At 54.8% G+C, this 21,787-nt stretch overlaps 3 protein-coding genes across 16 annotated transcripts in view; 2 read left to right on the top strand and 1 right to left on the bottom strand.

Annotated features, from left to right (window-relative positions):
- The window catches only part of NFAT5 (nuclear factor of activated T cells 5), a 37,800-nt gene extending 27,795 nt beyond the window's left edge, over nt 1–10,005 (top strand). For all 13 annotated transcript variants that reach the window (XM_027647051.1, XM_027647053.1, XM_027647048.1 and 10 more), the window contains 3 exons: nt 126–2,559; nt 3,194–3,440; nt 4,705–10,005. In XM_027647051.1, coding sequence (XP_027502852.1) covers nt 126–2,559; nt 3,194–3,432 — 2,673 coding nt within the window. In that variant the 3' untranslated portion in view covers nt 3,433–3,440; nt 4,705–10,005. The remainder of the gene's footprint in view (nt 1–125; nt 2,560–3,193; nt 3,441–4,704) is intronic.
- Nucleotides 10,006–12,005: 2,000 nt separating this feature from the next.
- Nucleotides 12,006–14,785, bottom strand: NOB1 (NIN1 (RPN12) binding protein 1 homolog). The gene is made up of 9 exons (XM_027647064.1): nt 14,702–14,785; nt 14,481–14,613; nt 14,212–14,345; nt 14,075–14,146; nt 13,851–13,988; nt 13,546–13,764; nt 13,151–13,248; nt 12,912–13,056; nt 12,006–12,504 (listed from the first exon to the last, which is right to left on the bottom strand). The coding sequence occupies exons 1-9, from the start codon at nt 14,777–14,779 to the stop codon at nt 12,235–12,237; spliced, it is 1,287 nt and encodes a 428-aa protein (XP_027502865.1). The 5' UTR covers nt 14,780–14,785; the 3' UTR covers nt 12,006–12,234.
- The window catches only part of WWP2 (WW domain containing E3 ubiquitin protein ligase 2), a 34,874-nt gene continuing 27,521 nt past the window's right edge, over nt 14,435–21,787 (top strand). The window contains exons 1-4 of one of the 2 annotated variants that reach the window (XM_027647063.1): nt 14,435–14,454; nt 17,604–17,687; nt 18,292–18,439; nt 18,702–18,820. In XM_027647063.1, the coding sequence (XP_027502864.1) occupies nt 17,618–17,687; nt 18,292–18,439; nt 18,702–18,820 (337 nt within the window). In that variant the 5' untranslated portion in view covers nt 14,435–14,454; nt 17,604–17,617. Of the gene's footprint in view, nt 14,455–14,871; nt 14,977–17,603; nt 17,688–18,291; nt 18,440–18,701; nt 18,821–21,787 lie in introns of those variants that run through there. The other variant, XM_027647062.1, reaches the window with a different exon arrangement.

Below are 21,787 nucleotides of genomic sequence, written 5' to 3'. Positions count from 1 at the left end.
CTGGAGAGATACACAGACATCACATCTTCTCCGTCTGATCTTCCCTGGACATAAGAGGTTGGGGGAAATTTTATCAACATCACCCAACTACATTTATAAATTACCCAATGTCTTACTCTTTTCAGGCTTCAAATGTGGTTGGACCAACTCAACAAACATTGGAAAACAGCATGTCTGGCATATCAACTTCTGCTTCCCATTTACCTACTGAAAGTGAAAACCAGCAGCAAATCCAGCCCAAGGTGTACAACCCAGAGCCCCTGACCACGATCCAGACCCAGGACATTTCCCAGCCTGGCAGCTTCTCAGCAGTGTCCACTCCGGGGCAGCTGCAGAACAGCGACGCGTTACTGCAGCAGGCTGCCCAGTTCCAAACGAGGGATTCCCAGACCAGGGAAGTGCTGCAGTCGGATGGCACAGTAGTGACTCTGTCACAGTTGACTGATGCATCACAACAACAACAGTCCACGCTCTCAGAGCCAGCACAGGCCTTGCAGCAGCAGATTTCATCGAGTATCTTCTCATCGGCCAGCGGCGTGAGTCAGTTACAGAACACGATACAGCAGCTCCAGGCTGGGAATTTTCCGACCAACACTGCCACTGGCAGCAATAGGAACGTTGACTTGGTGCAGCAGGTTTTGGAAGCTCAGCAGCAGTTATCTTCCGTTCTGTTCTCTGGTTCAGACAGCAGTGAGGATGTCCAAGATCAGCTGAATGCAGATATCTTTCAGCAGGTCAGCCAGATACAGAATAGTGTAAATCCTGGGATATTTTCCTCCTCAGACACAGCTGTCCATTCCAGAGCAGAGAACCTTTTGCCTGGGCGAGCTGAGAACGTTCATTCTCAGCCTGAGAACTCCCTGTCCAACCCCCAGCAGCAGCAGCAGCAGCAGCAGCAGGCGATGGAGACGTCGGCGGCGATGGTGATCGGGATCCAGCAGAACATGTGCCCGGCGGCCACGCCGATGCAGTCGGATCTGTTCTCCTCCACAACGTCGGGGAACGGAGCCCTGCAGCAGTCCCCGGTGTACCAGCAGGCTTCTCACATGATGAGTGGGTTATCAACTAATGAAGACATGCAAATGCAGTGTGAATTATTCTCCTCGTCCCCCGGTGTCTCAGGGAGCGAGGCGGCTGCCCCTGCTCAGCAGCAGGTCTCCAACAACGGCCCTGCCATGTTCCAGGCATCCAATTCTGCAGATGGAGAAGAGGCCTCGGGACAGAGTAAGCAGATGCAGAGCTCTGTGTTTCAAACCATGGTTCAGATGCAGCACAGTGGGGAAAGTCAGTCCCAGGTTAATCTCTTCTCGTCTACCAAAACCATGATGAGTGTCCAGGCGAGTGGGACTCAGCAGCAGGGGGGGGGCCTGTTCCAGCAAGGTGGGGAAATGATGTCGATCCAGTCGGGAAGCTTCATGCAGCAGTCTCCACACTCACAGGCTCAGCTTTTCCACTCTCAGAATCCTATTGGTGATACTCAGAATATATCACAGGAAACACAAGGCTCTCTTTTTCATAGCTCAAATTCCATTGTCCACAACCAGACCAACACTAACTCCTCTGACCAACTGCAGCCCCCGATGTTCCACTCGCAGAATGCCATGGGTGTCTTGCAGAGCTCCTCGGTTCCTCAAGACCAGCAGTCTGCCAACATGTTCCTCTCCCAGAGTTCCATGAGCAACCCTGCCACTCAGGAAGAACAGATGTCATTCTTTACAAGCCCAAATTCCATTTCTTCTCTTCAGACAGCAACAAACACTGAACAGCAGACTTCTTTCCAGCAGCAGACCCAGATATCTCATATCCAGAGTTCCATGCTTCCCCAGGAGCAGCCTCAGACCCAGCCTGCTCAGCAGGGTTTGTTTCAGTCTCAAGTGTCGTTGGGCTCCATCCAGTCCAGCTCCATCCCTCAGAACCAACAAGGAGCCATCTTCCAACCTCAGCATTCGATCGTTGCTATCCAGAGCAGTCCTCCAGCGCAAGAACAGCAGCAGCAGCAGCAGCAGAACATAATGTTCAGCAATCAAAGCGCAATGGGTACCATGGCCTCTCAAAAGCAGAACATGATTTTCAATCCCAATCAAAACCCAGTTACCAACCAGGAGCAACAAGGCCAGTCCATTTTCCATCCGCAGACGAACATGGCATCGATGAACCAAGAGCAGCAGCCCATGCAATTCCAGAGTCAGACCCCAGTGTCTTCTCTCCAAAATCCTGGCTCCAACCAGGCTGAAGCACAGCAGCCAACCATCTTCCATAACTCGCCCCAGATTCAGCTGGTCCAAGGATCCCCAAGTTCTCAAGAGCAACAAGTCACCCTGTTCATCTCCTCAGCTTCCATGTCTGCCCTGCAGAACAGCATGAGCCAGCCAGAGCTGCAGCAGTCTCCCATGTACTCCTCTCAGAACAGCATGGCAGGAATGCCAGGAACTGCCTCTCCTCCCCAGCAGCAGGCCCCTTTGTTCCACAACACAGCAGGAGGTGCCATCAACCAGCTGCAGAATTCCCCTGCGTCATCCCAGCAGACATCAGGAATATTCCTGTTTGGCATCCAAAACAGTGAGTGACAGGTGCCCTATGTTGAGCTTGCAGTTTGGAAGTGATTCTCATATATCACAGAATGGTTTGGGTGGGAAGTGGCACTGAAAATTTATCTCATTTCACCCCCCTGCTGTGGGCAGGGATGCATTCCACTAGACCAGGTTGCTCCAAGCCCTGTCCAACCTGGCCTTGGACACTTCCAGGGATGGGGCAGCCACAGCTTTTCTGGACAACCTGTGCCAGGGCCTCACCACCCTCACAGGGAAGAATTGCTCCTTAATATCTAATCTAGGAATGATTGTGCTCTCTTAAGAGAGCATTTCTCTTGCTGGATTTGGTTTCCACAATATGCGTGTTGGCTTTGTCCACACACTGTTGAAGGAAAGCCAGGATTTTGGAAGCTGTGTAGTCCAGAAAAATGTCGGTTAAAGTGCAGTTTCCCCTATCTCCTGTCTGGATCTAGCTTCTGTGACAAGTTCTGTGGGATGTAGATCCTTTCTTTGTAAAGGTCTGTAGGTAGCTGTGGAGCCCCAGAAGTGAAAGGTGCAGGTGATGGTACAACAGGTTGTAGCAGCTCTGCTGTGGTCGTACCCGAGTGTGTGTTTGGACTTACCCTCACTGAAATGTTCCTGTGTTCTCTTCCTGCCCCCAGACTGTGGCCAGCTGCTCACCTCGGGGCCAGCCCCACTGCCAGAGGAGCTGATGGCCATGGGCCAGCCCGGGCAGCCCCAGGGCGAGGGGCAGGCGGCGGTGCCGGCGCTCCTGTCCCAGCAGATCTCGGAGCCGGCACCGCTGCCGCCGGCGATGGCACCCAACCAGAACATGGAGAAAATTGATGATCTGCTCGTGTCCTTGCAAAACCAGGGGAACAACATGGCTGGCTCCTTCTAATCTGGCAAGTAAGTGATGAGGTTGAGTGTCTGGGTTCTGTCCTGCCAACACCTATGCTTTTGCACAGTACACTTTTACCTTGGAGTGTATGACTGTGCTTTAAGAGGTCAGCTAAACCACCAGTGATGCTGAATTAAGACTATAACACCAGAATGAAGTTATTAAACCAAGTCAGAATTTGTATGCAGCAGTTGGTTGAGGCCTGTTGTTCACTTCTCATATGTTTTGTCATCTGCTGTCACAGCCTTTTGTTAGGAAGTATTTTGTTAGGAAGGAGAGTGGATCACTGACAGCTTGACAGGCTTATGAAATGTGACTGCAGTTAAAAACTTGAGACTTACTGAATAAAAAACAAACACCTCAAGTCTGAAGTGTTCTGAACTTGCCCCCTGGGTTATAATAACGTAGTGTGAAAACAAGTTTTGGTGGAATATGGCAGGCCCTGAGTGTGCCACAGGCTGAGGCTGTGCCAGAAATGTGCTGACAGCATCAGCTGCTACTGGGAAACATCCTGCTTTTAGAGGGTGCCTTTTTCAGAGGGGGGGAAGAGGCTTTGACTACAAATGAGCACCAAGAACTGTAAGGACTCTGGAATCTAGTGTGGGTTGTGGTGTGTAACTTGGCCCTGGTTAACTGTGATGCCATCCTAAATCCCCCACAAGTTTCACTTAAGTGATAAATGTAATTTTTTAAATTAAAGGGGTTTGTATATGGAGTTAGAAACTTTCTAAAAAAAAAAAAGGCAAAAGGCAGAAGGGTGGAAGGAGAGTGATCCTGCAATAGGAAAGAGTGCTGTGTTCCTATCATGGAATCATGGAATGGTTTGGATTGGAAGGGACTTTACAGACCATCTCATCCCACCTCCTGCCATGGGCGAGGATACCTTCCACTAGACCAAGCCCCATCCAGCCTGGTCTTGAACACTTCCAAGGATGTGGCATCCACAGCTTCTCTGGACAACCTGTACCAGGGCCTCACCACGCTCACAGGGAAGGATTTCTTCCTAATAACTAATGTAACCCTGCCTTCCTTCAGCTTAAGGCGTTCCCAGTTGCTCTGTCAGTCCAGGCCCCTGTCCAAAGTCCCTCTACAGCCCTTTTGGAAGCCCCCTTTGGGTACTGGCTTTAAGATCTCCACAAAACCTTCTCTTGCTACTTGCCCCCAGTTTGCTGCTACTTGTGAGGGACACTTTGAAGATGAAGGCACTACACAGCAGTAAGAGGATGACTGTGGTTAGCTGTGCATTACTTTTCTGCTTGTTTTCTCCTGCAGAAATTCTGTGAAGAAAAAAACCCGACGATTTCCCAGATCCTCTCAGACCTTCCGACTCTGGATTAGGCTGCGTGGAACTGATTGCTTCTGTGGAAAAGTGGCCCTCTCTAAAGAGCACACACGTGGCCAGTGGCAGACCTGGGGCCACAGCCATGGAATTTGGGCTCTGTAGTGCCAATAATGCTGAGGAGTTATGCTTTGTGTTACTGGGGCATGGGATTGGGCTGTTACCAGGTTCCTAAACCTCATTACCGTGGGGGCTCTTTGAATTTAAAGCATATCTGGTCAGTTATTATTGTTGTTAGAAGGTAATCCATGTTACCATGTTTACTTTTTTCCCCTTCTCTTCCTTCTTCACATCCCCTTTTTTGCCTAGGAAAGCTCATGAAGCAGGAACAGCAGTTTCCTCTGACATGAGCTGTGACTCAGCTGTCAGTAAGTGATGGAATCTCACAATTGACATGGAGTGGGACAGCCAAATCTGCGATTTATTAATTGAAAATATTGATATAACCAAGCAGAGAATTGTTGCTGTAGATAGCCAGAGGTGAGCAATTCCCATCTGAGAATGCGATTAAAAATTTTCCACATCTCTTAGCTGTATATAGAGCAGGGGTTTGGTGGCTGTGCAAAATGAAGAAATGAAGGGGAACTTCCCGTTGTTCTTAAAATTTTCTCCTCTAAAACACCTTCAGCTTGTAAAGAACATTCTGGCTGAGGAAGGAACTCCTCTGTGTCTCTCACTCTGACTGATGGGTTAGAGCTCTGTAAAGTCTCATTAGCTGTTCCCAAACCAGCCTTCTCCCTTTCATCCTTTCCATGGTTTTCCTTTTCTCCCTCAGTTTCATACTGTGTTTTTAAAGAAAATACATAAATATCCTACTGGCTTTAAAGCTCAGAAGCAGCTTTTAGGAATCCTTGGCAGTAAATTGCTTAGTCAGTAGAAGCTTTGATAAATAATCAAGGAGTAAGGAGGGAGGAAGCAATTTCCCCACCACTTTCTAAACGCAGGAATCCCCCTTAACCTGCCATTTTCCAACTGTGACTGATGGAAATCTTCAGCTTGGCTTTACTCCAAGTAGGGGGCAAATTGCATCATTTTTAAGCCTTCTTAAAACATCACTTCGTCCTGAGCTGTTGCATCTTTGTAGCACGTGGAGCTCATTGCAGTTCTGAAGTGATTTTTCCTTTTTCTACCACCAAGCCCCCAAGTCTGGTTTCTAGATTGTCGTGTTTAATTCAGAAATAAATCATTGACTATTGTTACCGAATGTAAAAACAACCCACTCCAGACCATGCAGGTGTATTGTGAGGCATGTGAATTTTTTGGGTGCTTCAACTCTCGGGACAGTTTGTGATCTCTCACTAAAGCCTCGCTCAGATCCGTGTTCTCCTCCCGCTCCCCGGGCGGCCGTAACGCCTCGTAGAGTGTAGTTGGTGTCACGTCATTTTTCATTTTTGTTATTTGAAATAACAAAAGAACAGTCTGTAAATGGTTTTTTTTTTAAGTTCCTCGAGTCTGTTTACTGTGTGTTTTCCCCTTAACTTGTGTGCGTAGTTGAGCCGTGTAGAGTTTTTGTTGGTTTTCCTGGATTTTCCCTGTTTGTGGGTCTGTCACGACGTTCACTTTCTCTTTCTGTCTCTCTCTTTCTCTCTCTCATTGAGAGGCATTGAATTACGTTTTCAGTAGTAAGGCTTCTTGCCGATATGAAGGGAACTTTTCAGAAAGAGACCTGCTCTGGGTCATTTAATTTTGAATACAGTTTTCAATCGTTCAAGTTTTGGATGGTTTATATCTAATGTGTGTTTCATTTTTTTGGAAAGCTATATTTTGTATTTAGGAAATGGTATAACTATTTTGCTATTTGTACTGAGTGAGTACATTGGCATAAATATAAAAAATTTATATATATACATATATATAAAATATTCTTTTTGCCACACATTTTTGTGGTAAATTTGTGAGTTTGTCTGATGTTCTACCACAACGTGGCGTCTGATAACAGTGGGGTGGGGTGGGGTTTGTTATGTCTTTATTGAGTATTTAAGTACTTTTTGCAACATAAATAACGTGTTCATCTCTCGCCATTCCATCAGGCAGTGTTGGTCCAGCTGGCCATGAGAAGCTTCGCTCTGTGTTCGGTGTGTCCCTTACTCACAGTCTGGGAAGGAAACCCAGAGGCATTTAGGATTATACAAAATATGAAATATCGGGGTTTCCCTCAGAATGAGCCATTCAGCTTTTCTCCACTCTCATTGCCTATTTAATATTTTATTATTAGCACCTCTGTGTTTTAACTCTTAATTTATAATTATGCTCAAACTTCGAAAATTTTAATCATGACAAAACAAATTCCCTGCTGCATCATGTCCAGAGCTGCTTTAACCCCAACCAGACTTTTTTCTTTTTGTGGATTTGTTGGGTTTTTTTGGTTTTTTTCCCCTGCTAAGACAAAATATTAACAACATCTTGTAATGGTTCATGATGCGAAAGCAGCACCCTCACAGCAGTGACCAAATGCTGTGTGGGGCTCAGACTGAGAACTATGGACTGAAACAACTTCCAGAGGGCCATGGAAGTCCGTAGCCAGTTACTGGAAAAGGAACTGATGGTGTTTGCAGGATACATTTCCCAGGACAAGCTGTTGGGTGTCACCTGGGGCCATCATACACAGGAGAAGTGACAGGAATGATCAATTCACTCTGTGCTGCTTCAGTTTGTTTGTTGTTCCGAAGGGGTGTATCTGTATGTTGGTCAGTGCCAAGTCACCAGGGACCAATTCTCCATGGAACAGGATGGGTGCCCAGAAGAGAACCTCATCCCAGGACTGCCACAGCTCCAGGGCAGTATGTTTGAATTGTGGGTTTGTTTGAGATCGCTTGTGAAGAGAAGAGAAGAGAAAAAGGTGTACAAAACAAACCAATCAAGGGCTGTGCTATCCCACTTTTCCCTTCTGGAAACACCTCCTTTCCTCGTGTTAGATTTACCTGTTCATTTTAGGTCAATGTTTAAATGTACAACACTTTGAACATGTGATTTGGTTACAAAAAGTATTTGTCTGTGACTGAAGAGGTCGCTCAGCGGTTGGCACGTGCTCAGAGCTGTTTCAGAGGATGGAGGGATTGGATCAGACAAAAAAGAGCTGAAGGACAGGCTGCAGGATGTCACAGGAGCCACATCTGTGTTTTACCAGAGTCCTGAGCATTTTCTTCTGTAATTAAGCAGTTGAGATTGGTCAGTGGAGCTTTATCTGCTTGCTTTGATCCCTGTGTTTCCCCCTCTGCTCTCTGGGAGCACACGTATTGCTGGCATTGTGTCTGGTCCCTTTGGCTGAGAAAGAAGATCCTGAGGTTTTAGTCTCTGTAAGTCAAGCCTCTGTGGGGGGATATCAGAGCACAGTTTGTGGGCACAGGTGAGGATTTAGGGAGAGGAACCTGCCAGGCACAGCCCCATGTCCGCGCACATTCTCTCGGCCACTTTTACATTGTGAGTGTGCACAGAGACACAAAAATCACACCCCCAACACTTAATGTACAGTTTTAGCTGAATGTCTCTTCTGGCAGGGCCTTACTGGTGCTTTGTGCTTAATTAGCAAGTTGTTATTAATTGCCTCCTCACTGCCTGATCTTTCAGCGAGCCAAATGCTTTGCTCTTATTTTAACACAAATCTAGTTCAAGAAGCAATTCCAGGCTGGCAGTTCTGAAGTGGATGTTGAATCTCCAATCATTTATTATAATTACCTCTAATCACTGACAGGGTGGTTGCTTCCCATGTAGTTTTAAGATAAAATAAGGCCTGAGCAGTTAAACATTGGCAGGTTTTTCACTTAAGTGCCAAGTCTGGGCAGCTCTGTCAGTGGACATTCCCCTCATTTAGATAAGTTGCAACTTTTTTTTTTTTTAAGTTTCTTTTGAGAGTTTGATTTAGGATCTAATTTTTAAAAGGAAAATGTGTCTGAACAGTTTTTTATTCCTGATTTCTTGTGCTTCTGCTTGGCAAACTGTTTGGTTCCTTTTCTGAGGGCATGGCATGAGAGGAGTGCAGGGAGCACTGTCTGAGTGGGAGAAGCAGGAACAAGGAGAGGGAATTGCTTGACATGCTCTGAGCTGTAGGTGGAAGATGCAAAGAGGAAACACTGGTCGCTGGTGACTTCTCATTAGTGCAAAATTGACTTTCAAGGAGTCAGTGGGTTTTGTGGTCCAGAAGACTGGGAGCAGCTCTGTTCTTTAGAAGCTAAAAGGAAACAGCACTGAGATGCTGTGTTTTTTCAAGGGTTTTGTTTTAATTTGGGCTTAGTTAGTCTTTTGGGGCAGATTGTGAGCCCTTTGTGTTTGTGCTCAGCCCATTTATGCCAGTTGTGGTGCCCTGTGCAGGGAGTCTGTGCCCACTGCTCCAGGATGAGCAAGAGGGTCAGGGTTGGAAATGGGATAAATGTGTTTAGATAAAAAGAAAAATACAGCAGGGGGCAAACTCTTGTAAAAGGGAACTTGTAAAATTCTCTAGTGGAGTGGGGGGCTCAGAGGGGTTACACAAGAGGAGAGGCTTTTCCTCTCACATTCTGTATAGGAATGTAAATATGCACTGCCTGTATATTCTAGGATTATATATATGTATATAGAGGAGTCATATCTATTATATATAAATAACTAGACACATGCATAGAATACTGTTATATTTACATTTTTATAAACATGAAATAATATTCCTTTTCCTTAGTAGGAGGTTTTTGTAGTCACTCATGAGTAGCTGTCTCAGCACCTCTCAGTCCTGTACGTGTGGCCCTGTTGGTAACGTGACTCCAGAATTTGCTTTGCTTGTGAATGTCACTGAAATCTGTGGGTTGGAACAGCTGTGGCCACTTTTGTATTTTTATATATTTTTATTAATACTTGCAGATATGGGTTAGGGTAGAACTGACAAGCAAGTGGAGGCCTGTCTGAGGATGGGCTGTGGAAGTGCAGTGGCAGCCCAGGCTTCCTGCATCCTTGAGCTCCTGTCTGGCTTCCTTTGAGCCCCTGCAGGACTTTTCCCATTCCCAATCTCCCAGCAGCTCGTGCAGACAGGGAATGGTGGTGGCTGTGCTGTGGAGGAGCTGGGCTCACACCACTCAGATATGTTGGTCCTTGTTGTGTAGCAAAGGGGCCCTGTTGCTCAGCTGGCTGTGTTGGATCAGGGAGGAGAAGCTTCCTCTGCCATTCCTCTTTATTCCCATAGGGGCAGGAGTCTGTAAAGTATTTTTTATCTGAATTGTTATTGCAACAGTCAACTTCAAGAGAACTCCTTGAAAGCCAGTGAAGCTTGACCACCCTCTGGGGGAAGAACCTTCCCCTGTTATCCAGCCTCACCCTCCCCTGACACAGCTTCATGCTGTAAAATGCAGGTCATAAAATCAATGGGGTGTGTTGTGTCCACCATGACTTTTCATGCCAAATCCAGTGTGCTCTACTGGAATTTGACATGGGGTGGATCAGGCGTTGTTGTGGCGCAGGGTTCATCAGATCACCTCCAGCACACTGCCAGCCAGTGTCCTTATTTCTTCTCTTGGAGTTTGCAGGGCCAATCTCTGCCCTTTCCTTTTTGCTGTTACAGTTCATTAAATTGCCAGGTAACATTCCCTGGATGGGGATGGGGTGAGGAATCTGAGGTTCAGGTTCCAAGGCTCCCTTACCCAGCAGCCACTGGGTGGCATTCCAGCTGCATGCTTTGTTCCAGGCTTGGGATTAGGGAAGGGTCCTGTGTTCAGGCGACAGGTAAATGGCCTTGGCTTGGTTTTGGCTCCTGGAGCTGCTCCGCTGGGAGCTGGGAATGGCCTGACCTGAGTGTCCTTGGGCAGGAGCTGTTTGGGGTAACAGTGCCTGGAGGGAAGTTTGTTTGAAAGTGGCTCTTTGAGTGTTGCAGAACTGGGATCACATTCCAGTGTCCTTAGCAGCCTGCAATATTCCTGAAGCTCTTTTATTCTGGATAAAACAAGGTGATTTGAACTATTTCCATCTGAGCTGATGCTGAGTAAACTCCAACCCCTTCCGAGCAGAGCTCCAACCTCTGTTCCTGGCTGCACCTCACCTGTCTGCAGGTGTTCCAGGTGTTCTGGGTGCACCGTCCAGCACTGAGCTGCCTCTTCTGTGTCCTGCAATGTGAAAGTAGCACCAGATACTCCTTCGTGCAGTTCTGTGTATATGGCTTTCGTAGGTGGGGTTTTCCAAGCACTGATTCCCGGTGTTTTCAGTTTGTCTCTGAGGGGATATTTTATTTGCATCTATGTTTTTAGCTCTCCTGTGATAACTTGTTGAATATTAAAAAAAAAAAAAAAATATTTTGCTTCTATTGGGACATTTGTATACTCGCAACTATATTTCTGTAAACAGCTGCAGTCGAGAATAAAACGATGAAAGTTTTCATTTTGCTGTGTAAAGTCTTGTGGTGGTTTTTCCAAGGGCATCTTCCCTCTGCTGGGAGGAAGCTCTGCTCACCAGTGTGGAATGGTCCAGCTGGGAACCATCTGGTGCTGGTCAGGAGTTGTGTCCTGCTGCAGCTGTTGTGTAAGAAAAGGCACTTTGGAATCACATCCCAGTGTTTTGCATTGACTTTGTGATGTGGAGCCCCCCAGTAGCCCCTGGGGGGCTGCCCAACCCATTCTGCAAATTGTAACGAAACAAATTGCTTCCATAGTCTGGGATTGCTGAGGGACTTGGGGAGACGCAGACTCTCCCTTAGGGTGGTTGGGGCTGTTCTGCCCCAGGGAGGTGAGGCCAGGAGTCCAAAGCTAAGATGACGGGAGTTGCTCCTCCCCAGCAGGATTTTGGGGATGTTACCTCATTCCCTTGATCTGCATCTTAGTACCAACACACTAAGAATGACCTGGGGCTGGGGAGGCCCAGCTGTGTCCCCCCTTCCTGCTCCCACCCTGTAACCCATGACCTCTCCAGGACCAGGGGCTGCAGCAGGTTTTGGGAATTATATAATTTTGAACAATTTCAGCAGGGATAAGAAGAAACTGCAGCAGGAGCTGGGCAGACTACTTGATTGTGAAAGATTTCAGCAGATTTATCCACAAAGCTTTCCCCTGGGGCCTCCCCCTTGAGCCCTGGGCATCACCCAGTGGCAGGGTGAAACACAAACCTCTGCCACTGGCTTTTGTCTTGCTGGAGCTCGTTATCCTCCCCCTGGCTAATGCCATTGTGGGGCCACGGGACAAAACAGCCTGAGAAATCCTCCCTCCCTCCCTCCCCTGTTCTCACGGCTCAGAGAAAGGCTCACCCTGGCACAGGCAGCTACAGAAACAAGACTGAGCCACGGTGGTACAGAGTTTTGTGTTTATTAGGACACAACTGCCTGGGGCTGAGCAGGGAAGGCACCACCTCACCCACCTCCACCCTGGTGGGGGCCTCCCCAAGCCAAAGAGTTGAAGCTGCTCTGGGCACCAGCAAAGCAGGGGAGGAACAGCGCAGCCCGTTCCCAGGTCTGGGAGAGGCCTCACCCTCCCAGAGCCATTGCAACACCTGGGCAGGTGGGGGCCACATCCTGCCCCTCACCTCTTCTTCCCAAACCTCCTGGTGACGGCATTGGGGTTGAGGCGGCGCCGGCCGGCGCCCAGCGTGGTGTCGCGGATGTGCAGGTTGGCAGCTCGGCTGTGCACGTCGTGCTCGGCGAACGGGGACACCCCGGCCAGGTAGTCGGGGTCGAACACGTTGGTTTTCTGCCGGGCCTTGCGGGAGAGCCGCTGCTGTGGGAACCGCTGGTCCTCCACGAGGTGTGGGTTGTTGGCGTGTTTCCCGCCCTGCGGCGCCGGCAGCGGGTACTGCCAGGGGACAAGGGGTCAACTGTGGGTCATGGGGGCTCGGAGGGGACCACAGGCATCTGGAGAACTGAGCAGGGAAGCCCTAAAGCTCTGGGGTCAAGTGGAACACCTAGAGGATGTTCACAGTTTTGCTTTGATTCCCTCCAACCTGCTGGCCACAGGTCGGGTTCCCTTTCCCGGGGGCCCAGTGGAGGAATTTCTTCATGGAAAGGGTAGTCAGGCACTGGAAGGGGCTGCCCAGGGAGGTGGTGGAGTCCCCATCCCTGGAGGTGTCTAAGGAATGGCTGGATGTAGCACTCAGTGCTCTGGGCTGGGTAACAAGGTGGGGATCGGGCACAGGTTGGGCTTGATGATCCTGGAGGTCTTTTCCAACCTCAGTGATTCCATGATTCTGTCTGGGTACTCACCCTGAGCCCACGGGGGTTCAGCACCTTGGGGTTGCGGGAGAAATGCATGTGGAGGCTCCCGTCATCACTGACACTCACGGCGACCTTCTTCAGGGTCTTGTTACCACAGTGGGGACAGAAAACCTTGGTCATGTCTGAGGTGGTCCTGCAAGGCAGGGAGAGGGGGGAGTTCCCTGAGCCATGAACACGGGCTCAGCCTGGGAGCAGGACCCCCCAGCCCCCTCCCCACACTCCCACACCTGAAGCAGCCGTGGCAGCGCAGGATGTAGCTCCGGGCCTGGCGGATCAGCCTCCCATTCACTGCCAGCACGTGGAGCCCCATCTGCAGCAGCACGTTCTGCAAGGGGAGGGACAAACCTGGACACTGAGCTGGGACTGGGGGGAGCATCACCTGGGCTCTGCTAGCCCGGGCAGGGAGAGGCCCATGGCAGAGACCCCGACAGAAGTGACACCCAGAGGGGCCTCTGGGACGGAGAGACCCAGTTGGCTTTGACATAAGAAGCCATCACAGACCTTTTCCCACCCTGTCCAAGGACTCGTCCCCGCCTTGGCTGGTGGAACCGGCCCTGAGATCTGAGTGTGCCCCCACAGCCCCCTGAGCCAGCCCAACCCCCCCGCCCCAGCCCAGCCCCACCTGCATGGCAAAGTCTGTGGTGACACAGCCAACCTGGACCCCAGTGGGGTCTGTGTCACAGTGCCCCGCATCCTGCTGGGCCTGCTTCAGGTTGCTGGGTGTTATCCAGCCCTCGTCGTTGTCGCTCTCCTCCTCATCCTCCTCCTCCTCCTCACCAGCACTGGCCCCATCCCCGAGGCTCTGGGGCTTCTCGGGGCAGAGGGAGATGGCCTGGGTGCTCTGGGGGTATGAGAGAGGACGGCACAGAGGGGTTGGGAACAGCCAGAAACGGGGGAGCAGGGACAGGGAGGGGCCCCGGGACTCACCAGCAGCTCCTGCAGCTCCTCCTCGATGCTGGGCAGGGGTGGCCGCCAGTACAGGAAGGAGCTGAACTGGTCACTGTCCGCCGGGATCGGGCCGTGCTCGGGGCTGGGTGGGTGCTGCCCCTTCCCCGGGGGTCTGTGCTGGGGGGGCACAGCGCGGGGTCCCTCACCTGCCCGGAGCTCCGGGGGGCTGCACACCCTCCCCTTCCCGTCCCTCCCCTCCCTACCTTGGCGGGCAGGTGGAAGCCGGCGAGGTGCAGGGGGGCCTCGGGGTGCCGCGGGGTGGAGCTGAGCCGCACCTGGGGGACACAGTAGGGTGGGCGGAGGCGGTGGGGCCGGGACCCCGTCCCCGAAAGGGTCGTACCTTGTCCTGCGGCTCCCAGCGGACCCCGCCGGGGCCGTCGGTCTCGGCCTGGAGCTGGCACGTGAGGGCGAGGACCTGCAGGTCGGCGGCCGAGAGGCTCGGGTAGTCCCCGGTCTTCTTGGAGAAGTCGGTCACTGCGGGGGGCGGAGCGGCCGTCGGGGCGGGACGAGACGGGACGGGACGGGGGAGCCGGGCGCGCGGCCCCCGAGGAGCTGGGCCGGGGCAGGTCCCTGTGGCCGCAGGGTGGGTCCCGGTACCGCGGTACTCACCGAGGCGCAGCAGGTCGGGCCGCGGGCGGCGGACCCGCAGCTCGCAGGGCAGCGCGGCGAGGCGGCGGCGCGTGGGGCGGTCACGGATTTCGGCGAGCACCTCGGGCACGGTGTACAGCGCGTCCGCGATGTCCTGCGGGAGCGCCGTCACACCGGCTCGGCCCCGGTGTCCCCCGCGCTCCCCATGTCCCCCCGCCTCTCCCCCGGTGTCCCCCCGGTACCTGCAGCGGGGCCGCGCTCAGGAACGCGCCCGTGTCGGCCACGACGTGCGGCACACGCGCCATGTCCGAGAGTCCCATGGCCCCGCCCGGCCACCGTCCGCGCGGGGCACGCCGGGAGTTGTGGTTCGGGTGCGGGGCACGCCGGGAGCTGTGGTCCGGGCACGGCAAGGCGGGAGCGGCGGCGGGGCCGCGGGAGCGCTTCCGGGCGGCATGGTCACGTGATGGGCCCGGGGTCACATGACCGGAGCCGGGGAGCGGGAGTGGAGCGGCTGCCGGTAACGGGACGGGACGAGCTGGGTTGGGCTGGGCTATGCACTGCTATGCTAGGTCGGGCCGGGCCGGGTTGGGTTGGGTTGGGCCGGACTGGGCCGGGCTTCCCTTCCCGGTATGGCCCGGCCGTCCCGGCACCCGGGCACTCCCGTGCGGCCGGCGGGCAGGGCCTGCCGGGCGCCCCGGGCTCCGCCCAGCCTGTGCCGGTACCGGCCCGGGGCCGCGGCAGGGGCTGCCCGGCCCCACCTCCCTGTGCAGTGTCCGCGGGCCCGGCCGAGTTCTGTGTGGAGCAGCACCGGCCGGTCCCGGGGCGGGTCTCAGTGTTTGCTCCCGGGGCGGCCCCGCGGGTGACTCCGTGTAAGCGGGGAGCGGCACCACCGTCCGTGTCACTTGGGAGGCCGGGCCGGGCTGTCGGACACGGGAACCCCGGGGAGGGAGGAGGCCTCGTCCTTCCAAGCGGGATCCCTCTGTGTGGGGGTGCGGGAGGGCCCCGAGGGCACCGCGGGGTGTCCGGGAGCGGGGAAGGGCTGGGGGAGAGCAAAGCTCTGCCTGAGGAACGGCGCTGGATACCCCGGGGCTCTGGGGGCCGGTGGGGGTTTGACGTGGCCGGGGATGTCAGAGCCAGCAACAGCGAAATGGTGTAAAATCGGGAAAAGAGAAAATGGGGAAAAAGGCAGAATTTGAAAGAAAAACGGTTGGAGGCGTCCCAGACGAGACAGGGCTGGGCATGGGCTGGCACAGCAGGAGCAGTGCCCGGCTGCTCCCTGTGCCATGGGAATGGCATCGCTGGAATCGTGTGATTGCGGGGCTGAGGAGTCACAGCAGTCATGAGGATGAGCCATATCCAGTATCTTCAGGGCAGGTCGGGGTGCTCTGTGGGCCGGGAGAAATGGAGTGGGAGTAACTGTGTGACAGTGAGTCAATGAATGTGATGAGTGACCTCCCCCCAGCGAGAGGCTGGGGGTCGGGGTGTGTGGAATGGAGCCAGGACAGCGGCCGGCCGTACCAAAGGAGGATTCCCAGGCAGAGCTGGGGGCTGTATGAGGCACGGGCAGGCTCTGGGGTGCTGAGCAGGTTTGCTGTGCTTGGGGGGGTTGCACAGGGCTGGCATGGAGCAGGGAGGCTCTGGGAGAGGGGATTTCACAGGGAATCTGCCCATGGGATGGAGCTCGGTACGGTCTGATGAGGGTGCGGGGAGAGGGCAGGGAGGAAACTACAGCACAGGGAGAGGGGCTGGAGCTGTTGGAGATGCTTCTCTCCTTTTTCTGCTTCCCCTGATCAGGGAAGAGAGAGGTTGGAGGTGCCCCAGTTGTGGCCAGGTAGGGGGGAACTCTTGGCTTTAGTGTTGTGGGAGGGGGTTGAGTTTGACCCCGCTGAGCCCTTACTGCTGCCCAGGGTGACAGAGTCGAGGCTTCTCTTTGCTCTGCCCAGGATGGGCAGTGAATGCCCCTGTCTACCCTGCTGTGTTGGGGGCTCTGGGCTGTGACCTTGACGCCTGTCCTCTCCAGCTCCTCTTGGAATGGCAGGAGGAGGAGGCAGTGAGCCCAGGGCTGACTTGTGGTCTCAGGACCTCGTGCTCCTGTGTGATGTGTGACCTCACCCTCCGCTCTGTGGTCTGTGGTTTCAGCAGAGGCCTGGCCATGTGTCCTGCCACCCTCCCTGGTGTCACAGCTCATGTCCTTCCTGCCTGGGGGTGACACGGAGGGCAAGGTGCAGCAGGAGGGGCAGGGGAAGTGCCATGACAGGGACATGGCACTAGGGATGGAGGAAATGATGGGAGTACTGGGGGACCGGGAGCTCTGGGTATGCAGCTGGGCTTACCCCGTGCCCACAGCAGCTGCAGCTGCAGGCCCCTCTGACATTGCTTAGAGTAGACAGAATGGGTTTTCCTGTAGGATTTCAGGAGGAATTTCTTCATAGAAAGAATTTTCAGGCATTGGAAGGGGCTGCCCAGGGAGGTGGTGGAGTCCTCATCCCTGGAGGTGCCCAAGGAACGACTGGATGTGGCACTCAGTGCTCTGGGCTGGGTGACAAGGTGGGGATTGGGCACAGGTTGGACTCGATGCTCCTGGAGGTCTTTTCCAACCTTAATGATTCTGTGGGATTCTAGGATGAGACCAGGGCTGCCCTTGAGGGGTGTAGCCATTTCCCTGTACTGTGACAGGACCTTGCTCTGTCCTGCCAGTACCACTGCTGTGTCCCTTCTGAGGGATCCCACGTGTGGTGACACGTGGGCTGCTTGTGAGGTGCTGTCTGTGGGGCAGGACTTTGGTGCCTGCTCTGACCCCTGATCAGCCCTGGCCTTTTGATCAGGGGAGCTGCACTGTTCAGATGGGGTTTCTGGAGGACTGACACTGCCCAGCTTGGCTTGTGGCAGTGCCATTGAAGGGGGTTACTTTCCCAAAGAAGGCTTCTCTCCCAAGGACACAGTGTTGCCTGTGGTGCAGGGCTGGTTTATCAGGAACAAGAGGGAGCCTGTGTTTCCCGGGTGTTGTCCATCCCTTGCCCAGTCTCCTGCTGTGTGGGTTACTCTCAGTGGCATCCAGGCTGTGTTTGGGCCCTGGGCTGGGACCCCAGTGCAGCCCCAGCTCCCTCGGCCCAGTGCTGAGGCGTCTCCTCTCTGTGCTTCCAGCCGGGGGTGATGCCATGGCCGCTGCCAGCTCCAGCAGGGCCAGGGCTGGGCCGCCCTGCGAGAAGTCCCAGCTCTCCGTGAAAGGTGGGTCCTGTTGCCTCGCTGGCAATCCCTCCGCCGGGAATGGCGTCCGTGTGTGCTCTGCTGCACCCCGGGCTGGGAGCCCTTCCCAGGGGAAGCAGGGGCTGGGGTGCCCGGCACTGCCCTGTGGGCTGGGCTGGGTTGGGCTGCGCTGCTTCCCCGCCCGGCTGCCGTGGGGACGTGGCTCCGTGGCCCTGCCAGTGCCGCGCCGGTGCTCCCCTGGCCGCGAGATGGCTCCCGGCACCCGGAGCCGCGTCCCCTCAGAACCTCATCCCCTCGGAGCTGTCCCCGGCTCTGCCCCTCCGCCTGGCACTGCTGACCCGGGGGTGCCCCCACCGCCTCGCCCCCACCGTGCTCCTGTGCCCTGGGGTAGGGAGGTGTCTGTGGGGACAGTGACTCCCCTGCAGCCCTCAGGAGGGTCGAAGATGGGGGCCAGGCAGTGATCAGGCTGGTGGCAGCCATCACTGCCATCGGGAGAAGTGCTTCCTGCTCCCCCTCTCCCAGTGCTACGGTGAGTCCTGGCCCCCGACCTGGCAGGGATGGGATGGGACGGGGGGTGACAGCAGGGCCGAGGGCTCCCCCTGACCCCATGGCTGTCCCTGCCCAGTGGTGTCTGTGAAGCCCAAGGCCCAGAGCCGCCCGGCACGCATGAACTGCTACGTGGAGGTGGCTGGAGACGGGCTGCCCAGTGAGACCAAGAAGACAGGGAAGCAGATGGGCGTCTCCGAGCTGCTGTGGAACGAGATCCTCACCCTGTGAGTGTGTGTGACCCCCTGGTGTGAAGCTGGTGCCAGGGCTGGCTCCCTGTGCTCTGCTGGGCCGTTGGCTGGGGCAGTCAGAGCTTTTCCCCCTGGACGATGATGCTGTCAGGGGCAGCCAGGTTGGGAGGGCAGCAGGAAGGGGAGTCCCCGTGGCCTTGCCCACCTCCCTCTGCTCCCTGGAGCTGGCACTGCCCGCTGCCCAAGCATGGAGCAGGCATGAGGCCATGGTGATAGCCCCCTTCTCTGGTCTCTGCAGGAACGTCACGGCTCAAAGCCACCTGGAGCTGAAGGTGTGGATCTGCCATACCCTGAGGAACGAGCTGCTGGGCGCCGCCTCTGTCAGCCTTGGCAACCTGCTCCGGAGCGGTGGGAAGCGTACGTAGGAGGGGGTCCCCCGGTGGGGATCCTGCACCTCACCTGCCTGGAGGAGAGGAGAGGGGTGGCCGCAGCAGCTCCTGTGTTCCCTGGGAGGGAACAAGGTGCCATTGTGTGGCTGGGCTGGGGGCTGGATGTGACGGAAGCCGTACCTGCGTCAGCCAGGCCCCTGTCAGCCGTACCCACGTCAGCCAGGGTGCTGCAGCCGGCTCGGAAACACAAACCCCTCTGCTATTTGCTGCCGTTTGCGGTTGCCAGAGTGTGGCTCGTGACAGCAGCTCCCACATAAAGGCGGCCATTCAGCGCCAGGGTGGTGCGAGCGGCCGCGTGGGGCTGGAAAAGGCTGTCTCTGTCTATTCCAAGCAAAGCTTGTGAGACACAGACCTGGTATTGAGCAAGGAGAGGGGCCTCCTGTGCCTCGGGGGTATTCGGGGCTGGGTCAGACCCTCCACGGTGCCAGGGCTTGGGGTGGGCTGCTTCCCCTGGCACTGCTGCTGCAGGCTGTGAAACCACACCGTTGTCCCTGCCACACTCCCTGTGCTGGGCAGGCTGCACCTGGTCTGGTTGTGGGACACTGAGGGACACGTAGGAGCTGTACTGCCACCGCTGTCACCTTGCAAAGGCCCTGAGGACCTGAACGTGTTCCCCGAGATGGGCTCTGTTGCTTGGGGTGTAGGTGTCAGACAGCCTGAGGGCTGTGGGGGCTGTGCCCCAGGGCACTCTTCCCTGCAGCTTTCCTTGCCGAGGTGTGCCGATCCCGGAGCCGCCGTGGCTCCTGCCCTACCTGCGGGGGCACAATCGGCTCTTTCATTCCCAGCCTCCCAGGGGGCTGTGTGGAAAATGAATGGAAAAGGCAACTGGCTGTTCGAGCTTGTCCATTAACATCCACCAGAAAAAAAGTGTCAGATTTTTCCTTGACACTGTGGGCTGGGAGGGAGGACTCTTAAAGCTGCAGAGCCTGCCCTGGCCTGCCAGGAAGGTGCTGCCATGGGCTGGGGGCAGCTGGCACTGCCTGGGCCGTCTGCTTCTGTCTGCCCATCTTGTCTGGGCTGGCATCTTCTCCCTCCTTCTCTGCAGGTCACTGCTCAGCCTTCAGGCTTTGCTGCAGCTCTGAGTGGGGCAGAGACTGCTGGGTGTCCCCTAGGGGTCCCATGGGAGCCTTGAGACCCCCTCCCTGGGGGCTCCTCACCTCCCGGGAGGAGGGGATCCCATTCCCTCTACCTGCCAGCCCAGGGAAAGCAAGGGCATGCAAAAGGCATCTGGGATTTCAAGCCATCCCTAGTCAGACACTTGATGTGTGTGAGGCAGCAAAATGTTGTGCCCTCTGCCACTGGGAGAGGCTCTCCTCTCCCCATCTTGGGAAGTGCTCAGCTGGAGCAATCCTTCCCCAGGGCTGCTCCTGCCAGGCAGCAGCCCCTCTCTCTACCTTCACTGGGCTTGTTACTGTTTTGATGAGGTTCTCTGTGAGTTACTGGTGTGTGAGTGTAGCTGTGGCCTTCATTTTATTCCTGTCATTCTGCTCGGTGGGCAGGAATGGATCTGGTTGTGGGCAGGACGGTGACGTCCTTGGTTCCCGCCTGCCAGGATGTTGCTGGAGCTCCCCCCATTTCTGTCAGCCCTCCTGCCAAGCACGCCTTGCTTCAGGTGAAAAAGTCTCTGCTCCAAGGCCTGGAGCTTGGAAAAAGAGCTCAGTGACGAGGCCTGAGCTTGCAGGAAAGCTGGGGGAGCCTCTGGAGCTGACAGCCTGGCTGTCGCAGGAGCTCCTGCTCTGGGCAGGGCCAGCCTGGCTTTGGGGCTCCCAGCACTTTCCAGCACCTTGGCAGGGCCTGCGGGGCCTCTCCACTGTCAGGCAGAGCTCTCCCGCCTCCACAGGGATTGGATGGGAAGTGGAGAGGTGGGTCAGAATGAGTTCCATCACCAACATGAGCTGGAGCCTTCCAGGAGCTGAGCTGCTCCCAGGGCTCCTGTAAAGCGGCTTGTTTTCCATGGCTCAGTCCCTGCCCTGGCCCCTGAGTGCCATCTCTGCAGAGACACCTCTTGGTTCCACCTCTTACTTGCCTGAGGGGCAACCCCAGCTGGCCCAGCACCGTGGGCTCTATGGAACCCCGTACTGGGCCCTGCTGGTTTTTGCTGGTCCCACTGTGTGCTGAGTGACACCACATTCCAGGGCTTTACAGATTTCACAGAGTCCCCACTGCTGTGCCCCAGGCAGAGCTGCTGGAGGAATGGCCTCGTGGGACCCTCCAGGAAGCCAGCAGCACTTCCCAACCTCTGGAAAGCTGCAGTTCCACCCCATAATGGCTGTGATGCCAAAGGAGCTGTGCTGTGCTGCGTGCCCTGGCAGCTCCCTGAGCTGGCTTGCTGTGGCTGGGATGTAATCTCATAAAACTGGTCATCCAGCCAGTAGGTCGCCATGGGGGTCAGACAATGGCCATCCTATGTCACCTTTCAGAGGAAAGAAGTAGATGTCCAAGGCTCTCCTGGTTATCTCTGGCAAATAAATGGGGTGGGACATAGTTGTCTCTAAGCTGCTGAGGCTGGGTCAGCAGCATGGGCAAAGCTGCTCTGGGGAGACTTTCATGGGACAGTAAAGATTATCCCTGCCTGTAAACTCTGGGTTCTTCCTTGTTTTGGGAATAGCTGTGGAAGGTCTAGCTTTCCTCCTGCTTCTCCCCATAGGGACTTGCAGCCACAGCTTGGGGTCATTCCTTTGGCTGTGGAAATTCACAAAGGCTGAGCCAGTCTTCCCCTGCTCAGCACCAGAGAGCTTTGATCCATCCCAGATAAAACCTGGACAATCACATGGACCTATTGGAATGGGACCTGGCCTTTGCATCCAGTGGGACTGTGCAAAGAGGGTTTGGGGAGCTGAGAGAGTGGGAAGCACCATCTGGCTGGCTGTCTGGAATTCTTCCTGGATGTGTGCATGGAGATGGAGCCATCTCAGACAGGGTGTTCCAGAGGGGC

This window comes from Corapipo altera, unplaced genomic scaffold (assembly GCF_003945725.1).
Source record: "Corapipo altera isolate COAL_440 unplaced genomic scaffold, ASM394572v1 62, whole genome shotgun sequence".
NCBI classification, from domain to species: domain Eukaryota; kingdom Metazoa; phylum Chordata; class Aves; order Passeriformes; family Pipridae; genus Corapipo; species Corapipo altera.
This window is presented reverse-complemented; position numbering and strand designations above follow the sequence as displayed.

Excerpts from the sequence above, each read along its gene's own strand:
- NOB1 (XM_027647064.1), bottom strand. The coding sequence starts at position 14,779 with ATGGGACTCTCGGACATGGCGCGTGTGCCGCACGTCGTGGCCGACACG. Across the intron at positions 14,614-14,701 it reads TGAGCGCGGCCCCGCTGCAG|GACATCGCGGACGCGCTGTA; the intron begins GTACCGGGGGGA and ends GCGCTCCCGCAG. Across the intron at positions 13,057-13,150 it reads CGCTGCCACGGCTGCTTCAG|GACCACCTCAGACATGACCA; the intron begins GTGTGGGAGTGT and ends CCTGCCTTGCAG.